Source organism: Planococcus citri, chromosome 1, assembly GCF_950023065.1.
Source record: "Planococcus citri chromosome 1, ihPlaCitr1.1, whole genome shotgun sequence".
Classification (NCBI taxonomy): domain Eukaryota; kingdom Metazoa; phylum Arthropoda; class Insecta; order Hemiptera; family Pseudococcidae; genus Planococcus; species Planococcus citri.
The window spans coordinates 76370188-76382122 of NC_088677.1; the positions used below are offsets into that span (position 1 = coordinate 76370188).

The 11935-nt window shown below is 34.5% G+C and overlaps 1 protein-coding gene and 1 long non-coding RNA gene across 2 annotated transcripts; one reads left to right on the top strand and one right to left on the bottom strand.

The window, feature by feature from the left end:
* Positions 1–1723: 1723 nt before the first annotated feature.
* LOC135833244 (serine/arginine repetitive matrix protein 1-like) lies at positions 1724–4409 on the top strand. The gene is made up of 8 exons (XM_065346953.1): positions 1724–1943; positions 2080–2338; positions 2419–2599; positions 2672–2832; positions 2907–3079; positions 3167–3497; positions 3578–3771; positions 3855–4409. The coding sequence occupies exons 1-8, from the start codon at positions 1876–1878 to the stop codon at positions 3925–3927; spliced, it is 1440 nt and encodes a 479-aa protein (XP_065203025.1). The 5' UTR covers positions 1724–1875; the 3' UTR covers positions 3928–4409.
* A 243-nt stretch (positions 4410–4652) lies between these two features.
* Positions 4653–5717, bottom strand: LOC135833254 (uncharacterized). The gene is made up of 2 exons (XR_010556429.1): positions 5244–5717; positions 4653–5152 (listed from the first exon to the last, which is right to left on the bottom strand). It is a non-coding gene; the product is annotated as an uncharacterized LOC135833254 (long non-coding RNA).
* Positions 5718–11935: the final 6218 nt, after the last annotated feature.

Consider the following 11935-nt stretch of genomic DNA (forward strand, 5'->3'; position numbering starts at 1 on the left):
TGCGAAGAAAAGTCCTGCTTTTTTTGACAGAAATTGAAATTTTTTGGCCAAAATGCATGAAAACAAGTGAATTTTAATTCAAATCAAATCTTGATCCGACTCTCTTCTCTCACTTTTGAATATTTTAATAAATTTTGGACCCAAGTTCTTCATTTTTATTAAAATTTCAAAAAAAAGTGCTCCTTTTTTGCTACAAATGAAAAACTGTTTGACAGAAGTTCCAAAAAGTCATTTTTGATTGTCAGATCAGTTTTAATTTAAATAAATCTTATGAAAAAACCCCCCTTTTTCCCTTTCACATTCCATCCCTCCCTCCCTCCCTCCCCCCTTCCTTTTTACTTCCCCACTTTGAACATTTAAAACAGATTTCTGAATCAAGTTCTTTATTTTCTATCAAAATTGCAAAAATATCTTCCTTCCAGTAAAAATTGCAAAAAAAAACAATTTTTTGCCATATTTGCAAAAATTTTTGCTTTTTTAAATGAAAATTTAAAAAAAAAGTCTTTTAAACAATAATTTTTAATAGAAACTAATAAGTTCTACTTTTTTGCAAACAATGCAAAAACGCTCGATTTTTTGCCAAAATGTAATTTTTTTGGCAAAAATGCATAAAGGCTTGATTTGAAAATGGCTGAATTTTAATTCAAAATTCAAATAAATAAAGTTATTTTTTGAATCAAAATTGCAAAGTCCTCGCTCTTTAAAAATTGCTCAAATTTGTTTTCAACTAAAATTTGCTCAAAAGTCAAAGACCCAAAGTTTTGATTTTCAGTTTTTTGCAAAAATTTTTGAAAAAATTGTTAGAGTAATTTTTTGCTTTTTGGGCAAAATTGCAAAAAGTACTGTTTCTTGCCAAAACTGCAAAAAAGTCCCTCCGGCCTCCCTGCTCTTCCTGAATTGAAAAATGTTTTGGCCAAAATGCAAAAAAGCCTTTATTGAATTGAATGTATTCAAGTCGACTTGGTCGACTCAAGTGCACCTTAATTCAAATTCATAAATTAAATAATTATCCAACCCTCCTCTTTCAGTTCCGCCATCCCTTCCTCCCCGCTCCCTTTCAGCTCTTCCTCTCTTCTACTTGAAACTGAAATTGAGTGAAATATTAGAAAAAAAATTCCAGAGTAAAATCAAGTCCTTCTCAGGCTTCTCTTATCTCCTGTTTTGTTGTAAAAAATGCAAAAATATAATTTCTTTCATTCTTTGCCCAAAAATCAAAATTACAAATTTATATTTTTTACAAAATTGTATAAAAACTATAAAAAGTACTTAGGTATTTCTGCATTTTGCTTTTTTATGAAAATTGTAAAAAAAATTTGTTTTGCCCACAGAATCAAATCTTGCACTTTGCACTGAAGTCTTTGATCGTTTAAATTTTGAATTTTGCTACTACTGCTGAAAATTAAAATAAAATGATGAAAAAAATTCAGGAATGTAGGAATTTTTGAAATTTTTCATTTTTTTATTTTTCATTTTTCTTGAGCTAAACATATAGTTGACTAAGTTGACAGTTGAGTGAATAATAAAATCAAATCAAAATCAAAAAAAAAAAAAAATCAAATAAATATAAATAATAAAAATTAAAATTAAAAATAATAAATGTTTCCATTTGGTTACGTTACTGTTACAGTTCCCAAGAGAAAAAAATTATCGATACGAGCGCCCTTACCGACAACACTCGCAACTAATTTCAACCAAACGCGCAAGGCCGCCATGTTATGTCCGCTTTGAGCGTTGAAGATTTTCCAAAGGAATTTTTGTTGTTTGTTTCAAAAGTGCCAAATTAATCGCAGATTTTAATAATTTTAGTCTAATTATTAATTTATTACTTCGTTGGAGTCGCCTTTCGTATGCCAGCAATCCGGTAGACGTTTCAAGATGGATTACAACGCCAGTTTAGACGATATAATCAAGAAAAACAAATCGAAAATAGGCCTAAAATCCAGGTACATATTTATCACATTTTTCACCGGTATTTCACCCTAATTTAATCCAATATCAGCGGCCAAACATAGTCAAAGCATCCACAAACACGTGCTATACATATCATATATCCTCATCGTTGTATAAACCTTCTTCTAGGAACAAGAACTGGAAGAATAAAAATGCCAAACCGGCAGTGCGGACGAGTAACAAAAAGAAGCAAACGCCACCGCCGGCGTTCAAGCAAAATCAGCCCGCATTCAAAGCGAAGTTAAAGAAGAGGAAAATCATCGATGTACCAGATGCTCGTATGAAAATCATCCAAAATAAAAAGAAGTTACGTAGAAGAAGCGTAGAGAATACGAGAAGCCCGTTGTTGAAAGACGCACGTTTGAAAATCGAAGCTCGTAGGCAGAAGGTGAATTTAGGCTGGAGATCTTATCGAGATATCGAGTAGTGATTTTCAGTCGAGTAATTTTCCGTTATTTTGGTTTATAGCAAAGAACACCTCCTCCTCGTGCTCTTCCACTACGTAGCAATTTAGTTTCGAGAGGCGCAGCTGTGACGAGTTTAGCTCCTAATGGTATCATTCATCGTAGAATTAATCCTAATATGGCTAGAGATAATGGAATACGTGTCGAATACGAGGATGACGATATGATGAGTTTGGAGAACGAACGTGAGTGTTGATTTATTCGTTATTTCGAGTCGTTTGCGATAATTTTTAAAGTTTTGTTGGTTTTTCATGCAGCGATCGCTCGATCAAACTGGACGGAAAAGTTTACTCTAAGAAGAACCATAAGCAATCCTGTGGATAGGAAACGTTTTCCTCCTACTTTGATGGGTTATCGTGATCTAGACGCTGAGCCGGAAGAGCAGGAGTACTACGAGCGAAATAGTGTACCATTTAATGTAGGTTTCGTTTCAATATTCCGAATAATTGTTTTACAACGGTTTGAAAATTGACGATCGATGTGATTTCGTAGGAACTGACGCGAACAATCACCAATATCAAAGCTTCGCCTTCGTTAAGAAGGAATTACTCATCCAGACTTTCATCTCCTGTACGCCAGAGATCATCTCCTATACGCCAGAGGTCACCCCCTATACGTCAGAGATCACCTCCTGTTCGCCAGAGATCGTCACCGATGCGTCAAAGGTATGTACAACAGGTGAACCTTGTCAACTCATGGTTGTTTATGTGATCACATTTTATTTCAATTTTATAATTCGTCTGTTATTTCAGCCCGATCGACGATATGCGGCTTCCGCCACCTTCAAAATCATCTTATTCCGCTCGAGAATCTAATTATTCGTCCAGAGACAACAATTACTCTTCTCGGGATAACAATTATCCACCTAGGGATAATAATTACTCGTCTCGAGACAACAATTACCCGCCTCGAGATTCCAACTACTCATCTAGAGATTCCAGTTATCCACCTCGAGATTCTAGTTATTCGTCCAGAGATTCCAATTATTTATCCAGAGATACAGGTTATCCGTCTCGAGAACCGAATTACTATCGAATTATGATATCTAATTTACACGAAAAAGTCACCACCGAAGATATAAAGGTAGCGAATAATACAACTCGACTCGTTCGCTCGTTTATTATCGAAATTCCGACTTAAAATAATGCTTCGAATTGTTTCAGGAACTCTTCGAAGATATCGGCGATTTAGTCTACACGAGAATGAGAAACGGTACGGCTGAGGTGGCTTATAAGCATCAAAAAGACGCCGAGAATGCGGTGGAAATCTACCATAATCGCCAACTAGACGGTTTACCCATGAAATGTACGTTAATCACCAACACTTCCGAATCTCCGAATAAGAAACGTCATTCGAGGTACCTTCACGATGATGATGATCATGATGACTGAAGCACGAGATGAATCAAGTTCGCCATTTAACGACGTGTTTTGCTTTTAGGCTACCTCCAGTCAGTACAAAATCATCGATAGAACCGGATACTTCGTTGATCAAAAAAGCTCTATTCAATTAATACGTATTTTGAAAAGGGATAAATTTTTTGGGTGACTGTTTCCAACGTTTGGTAATTTTTCATACGGGTGTACTGTGTATCTCTATTGTACGTACGTACTAGCTTGTATTTTACTAGTTTCGTTTTCTTCCTGTTGTGTATTTTTTTCTTTTGACCTTGGATTTTACGGTGACTTACTCGCTGCAAAAAATAATTCGACTTGTTTTAATTTATATCCGTTTTAATAATTGTTCGTTTTATGAAAATTTTTGTAAAATTTTACGCCTGTAAGGATACTATTATCATGAGCTAGATTTCACTGTTTTGTTATCATTTTATACGAAATGATCATCGTCTTTTATTTTAGTAATTTTTTTTTCTTCTTTTTTTCTTGTAAAAATGAGACTAATGTTTCATCAATGATGAAGGAGCGTATGTTGATTGAAATTACGTAAATTGTATAATCCGATGTGTAAATAAAATAGAAGATAGTATGATTTTTATCTACGAGTTGTTTTATTTGGTTATTATTTGTTGGAATTGTGATTGGTGATTTTTTTTTCAAGTTCTTGTTTACGAATTTTGTACGAAATCAGTCTTGGACGAACTGTATTTTCAAATCGTAGGATTAAATTTCCACGTAGTAATTAATTCATTAAAATTCCAATAATAGGTAATTATTACCTACTTACACGAAACGTGATCATACAAACACTGATGTTGAATAAAAAGGAAAAAAAGAACAATTTCAATTTAATTTGTAATTTGAAAAGGCTACGAATACACGAGGAATAATAATCAAATTTTATTACGACAAATTTGAGCTTAGCATTGATCAATGAAACCTCTTGAGGTGACCACCTTGGATTTCTTCAGGAGACGAGGACATTTGAGCAGCTAAAATCCGGGTAGCGTCTAGTTCATCCACATTTTATCCAAGAGGAGCTGATTTGGACGTAATAATAAGCATCTGGTGTTTTATGATGAGGTTTCTCAGCTTCATTGATGTAACTCACGAGTCTGTAGTTTTGGAAATAATTTACTGAAATCGTTTCCAAAACTACAGAGTTACCTCAATGAATCAACTTTAGAAACGTTAACGTTTCCAAATTTGATTTTGGCTCGGCGCTCTCCTTTTCAACTTCGTAGACTTTCTGCTTTTCTGTGACTATAGGTATGTCAAATAGACCGCTGAATACAAATACAGTGTACTGTGTAACATGAATACTCTCTAGATGTTCCTCCGCTGAAAATAATTAGAATTTATACCAACATTATGAAACAAAATATCAAGTGAAATAAAGCAGTTGAATTTAAAACAATAAAATTAGGCCTACCACATGCGGTTCTATTTGCTTTATATGGTTATCCTGTAGATGGATCACATCGATGAACTTTATTTTCCTACGTTTTCATTTTCACAAAGCAGCCTTGGTTTTCGAATCAGTTGAAAAATTTAATTTTAATGGTCACCAACGTAATTATGTATAATAGGTACACGATTACGCTGGTGACCATTGAAATTCAACTTTTCAATTATTGATTCCGAAACCGAGGCTGCCTTTTACATAGAAATGAAAAATTGGAAAAAATACGGATAGACTACTATATTTGTAAGACACGCATATTCAAGAAAGAGTTTTTTCTTCCACGTCTACAAAATAATACCTATGTAGGCTATTGCAAAGTCTTTCGAAGAGATTTTAAGCATCTTATCTGTATTATCTGTGCAAATAAAGTAGTACTTACCTACGCGATATAGATTAATTAGCTGATATCGGATATGATTAAAAATTATCTCATTATGCGTAGATGAGTATATTAAATTTGCTTTCAAAAAATTTATGTGTAGGTAGCTAGGTACCGGATGTCCAAGAAGGGGTTTTGATATGTTTTATAAGCTAAAATAGGGAAAAAATTTCATCAAGTCAAAATTGAAAAATTTAACGATGTTTGAAAGTTGAAATTTCATTTTTCCCAAAAATTTTGGGCAAAAAATGAACGTTTTTTACAAGATTTTAATTTTTTTTTTGAGCATGTTGCACCGATTTTTGAGCTCCACAAAAAATATCTGTTATACCTTGGAGCATAAATAAATTTCTGAAAAAATGTCGCAGATGGCTCCCTTGTTTTTACAAATTTTTAAAATTTCCAATCCCCCCCAAAAAAAAACAAAAATTAAAATTAAAACAATTTTAAGCAGGTATGGGCAGGGGCACATTTCTAGAGTTGGGGTGGGGGGATAAAATCAAAAAAAATTTGGGAATGGCTTTACATCAAAACTAACATTTTGGGTAAAGTCTCGTAAAATTGGAGAAAGTGACGATTTCACTATGTCATCCTAAAGGCTCTTTTTAGTCTTTACTTTCAAGAAAATTAATGTGTATGAATCATCTCTATTTTTGCATTTTTTTTTTTTTTGATTTTTATGATTTCCAAAAAAATCAAATAAGAGGTCGTTTTGGACTAACTCGAGGTCGCCGAGTCCGAACCTGGGGTCTATTTGAGTCGTGGGTTGCTGCTTCTATGAGAAATTGCGTCTATATCACAAACTAGGTACTAGTTGAAATCCAAAATGAACACCACTTTCTTGTTCAACGTCCTCAAATTAGTCAGATATCGTCATTAAATCTCTGGTTCAGGCTCAAAAATAGCCCGATTTAAATGAGAGGAGCTCTCGCTATGTAGAGTTCTGTCTGTCCTCTGGAGGTCATTGACCCGTCTGTCTGCCTTTTGAAAGCAGCTTGGCTTTCAGTCTGTCCTTCGAAGGTCATTGACCTGCCTGGCTGACCTCATAAGGTCATTGACTTATCTGTCTTGCTCTTAAAAACCATCTGGCAAATTGTCTGACCCCAAAGGTCATTGACCTATCTTTCTAGACTTAAATATCGTCTGGCATTGGAAGGTAATTGACCTGTCTGGCAGACCTCTCAAGGTCATTGACCTATCGGTCTTGCTTTTGAAACCGCCCCGGAAAATTGTCTAACCACAAGGTCCAAGGTCATTGACCTCTCTTTCCAGACTTCAAAGGACGTCTGGAATTTGAAGGTCATTGACCTCTCAAGGTCATTGACATCTCTGGCTGACCACTCAAGTTCATTGACCTATAGATCTTGCTTTTTGAAACCATCCCGAAAAATTGTCCACCCCCAAGGTCATTGACCTCTCTTTCTAGACTCTGACATGTTTGTCTGGCATTGGAAGGTCATTGACCTGTCCGACTAACCTCTTAATGTCATTGATATCTCTGGCTGTGTTTTAAAAACCGCGTGGCAAATTGTCTGACCCCCAAGGTCATTGACCTCTCTTTCTAGACTCTGAAGGTCATCTGGCTTCTGAAGGTCATTTTTCCTCGTGACTTGTATGTCTAGCCTTTGAAAGCAGTTTGGCATCCTGTCTGGCTTCCAGAGCTCATTGACCTTGCATGGCCGGCTTCCAAAGGTCAATGACCTGTCTGCTCGTGTTTCGAAGGCAGTCTGGAGTACTGACTGGCGTCTGAAGGTTATTGACCTGTCTGTCTGTCTTTTGAAGGCAGTCTGGCAAATTGTCTGACCTTCTAAGGTCATTGACCCATTAGTCTACCCGCTTGGGGTCACTGACCTTCTTGTAGGGCTTCTTGGAAATTTAGTAATTTTGTTTCAAGTTCTTATAAGAAGTCAGATTTTGAATCTCAAGTTCCACTTTTAAAAATTTCAAAGATTGATAATTTTTTTCAAGTTTTTAAAAACCTGATCAGATATTGTGAAATCAGATAAATGCTCCAATCATTGTAAATTGATCTATTTTTTCCCTCAAGTTTTTAAAAGTTTGATATACCCATAGGTAACATCAAAACGCCAGAAATCGGTCATTTTTTTTAAAAATCCCATCCTAACATAACGACGAGGAGGATGTTTAATCGCATATTTTTTCCAAACTTTCAAAAGTATAGGAAATTATAAAGAATTGAACATTTTTTTTCTCTTTTCAAAAGTCAGCGGGGTCGGCGTGATGAAAATTTTGGATAAAACCCTGGCCCAAAAAAATGACACACATCTTAGCAATTCAGTAATTTTTTTTCAAGTAATTAACAGTCAGATTTGGTAAATAGGTACCTATTCAAAAGTCCACTTTAATAACTATAAAAAGTTCAAGAAATTTACCAAAACCAAAAGTTACTAGTTTATAAAAAAAAAAGAAAAAACATTATAATATACAATCTAGTAATTTACCAAAAATTACCAGTAAATTAATTGCGAGTGTAAGTAAATTATTTTTTTCTCGCAGTTTTCCAAAATTTACTTCAACTCTAGAAAAGGGACGGAAGCATGAATAAATTTCAATCCATCTGCCCTGAAAACCAAAACCAAGCTTCCTAAGTTTCCTTTTTTGTTTAAGAATATGGAGGAACAATTTTACTTCATCTGCTCCCACCACCTCAACTTCCCATAAGGCTTATATGAGGGGTCAGTTCTAAGGGGTTTGGGGCCAAAAAATTTCCAAAAATTTAACGTGCCTCTCCCTCCCCTATTGAAATGTCAAGCTTGATTCAACCGCAAGGGGTTACTTAAAGACAACGATAATCATTGATTATTATTTAGATGTTTGCCTTCAATTCCAGAGTTCCAGACTCATTCAATACCTAAACTACTTACTTTGTATGAATAGGTTCTCGTAAAAAATGAACACAATTTTAAAAAACACAACAGAATTCATATATATTTAGTAAGTACGAATATATAAATGTAGTTAATATACCTTCTACATTTCGCTATATTTAAAAAAAAAAAATATGAAAAAAAAAGGGGGTAAATAAATAAAAGAACGAGCACAACCAAATTAAACATAACCGATATATACAAATGCCGATAAAAATAACCTTTCAAAAATGATTTCCTATTTTCATATATAAGATCATCATAAAGGAAAAAGAGAGAGAAGAGAGAGGGGAAAAAAAATAATGGGAAAAGGACTATATAAAATACACATTCATATGTACTTAATCGTCGTATATTTAAAATATTACACAGATAACCAGAGCTTTTAAATACCTGGTCACCGCGATATTATCCATTTTATAATATCAAGAATACTGTTCGGCTGAAGGAAGTACAGTATACGATGGACCACATTCAAGTCCAATTTACATCATTTATGTGTGAGAAAAGCCTGAGGGTGAAGGGATATAAATATTTTATATCACTTCATCATTTCGTTACGTTGATATGAGTTTAAAAAACTGATTTATAGGTAGGTAGAGATACCCATCATAGCTTACGTGTCTCTTTGGTCTTTTTTTCTCGCACCTTTTTTTAAAAAAAATTTCAAAAAAAAAAAAGAGAAACAATGTACATCTTCTCGCTCGTCAGACACACTCACCATACCATAAAAAAATACAAAACATTATAAACCGGAGTAAATAAAAAATAAAGCATTAAAAAACCGATAAGCTTAATTTTAACGCCAATAAAAAAAATTACACGAAACGGGAACATGATAAAATTAGAATTAAAATATACGTACGAAAAACCAGCGTTAAATGTGTGGTAACATTTTACGGTTAAAAAAAGAAGAAAAAAATACGTATTTTAGGTCAACTCAGACTCAGGGTATCTTTCCTTCTTCATCCCTCGCAAGTATAGGTAAGTTGGGTTTTACAGGTTGAAAATAGAAATACGTAAATAAGCTACGTAAAAATCGTTCACATATGGCACCGAATAATATGTTACAGTTACAGGGAATTTTAGACGATCAAAAAAAAAAAAAAAATCGGTAGGTAAAATAATAACAAAATAATAAATAATGAAACCAGCTCAATTACCAACATTCTTTGTCGATACGAAATATCGAATCGATAGGCTAATTTCGTTTTAAAATGAAAGTTATTCGTGGTATTTCTCGATTATTGAATCCAATTAAATATTCAGTGTGTATCACTGATAATTCTTCACGATGGGTGGTTTTTTCGATGTGGGTAAAAAAAATGAAAGGAGAAGGGATGAAAATGGATAAAATGTGTTCAATTTGTAAGACTAGTACAATAATAATTTTAACGTCTATTTTCTTCCAACTTTACACGGTGTACTGAAAATAATTTCAAAATCGTAAAAACTTGACGATATTTTCCCTCGTAAAAATTAAAATGTGATTCAAATTCATTTCTTTGGGTCATTCCATATCAACTCGACCAAAAAAAAAAAAAAAAATGCGATCATTGAAGTTAATTTTTTCGATTTCGCTCAATTTTTTCCTTAACTACCCACCCAAAGTTTTTCAGAAAAAGAAAGCGAGAGGGGGTTTATTTATAATCTAATTTTTAGCAATTAGAGACACAGAAACAGTCGAACTGAAAAAATGAGGTCATATTCGTGTTCAGGACCCTCAAAAAACATATCATTCGATATATCACACGATTTTGTCCATTTTTTCGAAGTTTTGCCCCTATAGAAGGGGCCTAGGTGGCGTGAAAGTGGTCAAATCAAAAAACTAAGGTCATATTCGTGTTCAGGACCTTCGAAAACGTGCTATTCGATATGTCACATGACCATAACGATTTTTTTCAAATTTGCCCTAAAATTAGGGGAAGGGGTGCCTACATTAGGTCAATGCCCCCAAAAATGATAAAAGTCATGCGACATATCGAATTGTATGTTTTTGAAGGCGCTGAATACGAATATGGCCTTATTTTTTTAATCCGACACCTTCCAACCCCCTTCAATGTCTCCAACTACCCTTAGGAGGGTGGCTGATCAAAAAATAATATCATATTCGTTTTCAGCATCTTCGAAAACATACTATTCGATATGTCACATGATTCCGACGTATTTTTCCAAAATTCACCCCCAAATGGAGGGGAGGCGTTGCCCTGTTGGGTCAATGCCCCCAAAAATGATAAAAGTCATGCGACATATCGAATTGTATGTTTTTGAAGGTGCTGAATACGAAAATGATCTCAATTTTTGGATTTGATCCCTTCCAACCAACTTCGACACCCTTCAATGGAGCTGAAACACGGAAATTATGAATCAAGTTATGCAATAAATATGGAATAGTAAGTTTTTGAAGGTCCTGAACACGAATTTGGTATCACTTTTTCTATCCTATCCATGTATCTCCTTCTGAAGCGCCTACTATTGGAGTTACTGCTTAAAAAAATTATAAAGTAATGCGACATATCATATTGTGTGTCTTTGAAGGTGCCAAACTCAAAATATAATCTCATTTGTTCCATCTGACACCTTCCAATCCCCGGAGTCCGCATTACATTACACCAAATTAAGACATTAATGGTATTGCAAGGGTCAAATTGAAAAATTAAGGTCATATTTGAGCTCAGAATCTTAAAATCCATAATATGTGACATACCGTAAGATTTTTTCAATATTTTCAAATTTTGACCCCATAAAGAGGGCCTATGTGGCGTGGAAGTGGTCAGATCAAAAAAATAAGGCCATATTCGTGTTCAGGACACTCAAAAACATATAATTTGATATGTCACATGACCTCGACGGGTTTTTTCAAATTAGCCCCAAAATTAGGGGAGGGGGTTGCCCCTTTAGGTCAACGCCCCCAAAAAATGATAAAAAGTCGTGTGACATATCGAAGTATATGTTTTTGAAGGTGCTGAATACGAATATGGCCTTATTTTTTCGATCCGGCCCTTTCCAACCTCCCTTTTAATGGAACTAGAATATGAAAATTGATAAAATTGTCTAATACATCATTATCAAATAGATAGTATCTTTTTGAAAGCCTTTAACGAGCATTTGGCACAATTCGTTTCTTTCATCTCCCCCCCTCAGGCCCCCTCAATCGGGGTTTTGATTTTGAGTAATTTATTGAATCATGCGATGCGTCGAATTTCAGTTTTCGAAGGTACTGAATATGATTTCGTTTATTCGCTCTGACTCCTTTACAATTCCCCTTCTCCTCCCCCCAGACCACATTGTAGACGGCATGAATTCAATACAGAAGATCTGAAGGTCTTTCATCAGAAAAATGAGGTCGTATTCGTGGTAAACTTTTTTGAAAACATGCTACGATCTTTTTT

Excerpts from the sequence above, each read along its gene's own strand:
- LOC135833244 (XM_065346953.1), top strand. The coding sequence starts at position 1,876 with ATGGATTACAACGCCAGTTTAGACGATATAATCAAGAAAAACAAATCG. Across the intron at positions 2,339-2,418 it reads TCGAAGCTCGTAGGCAGAAG|CAAAGAACACCTCCTCCTCG; the intron begins GTGAATTTAGGC and ends TTTGGTTTATAG. Across the intron at positions 3,080-3,166 it reads TCGTCACCGATGCGTCAAAG|CCCGATCGACGATATGCGGC; the intron begins GTATGTACAACA and ends CTGTTATTTCAG.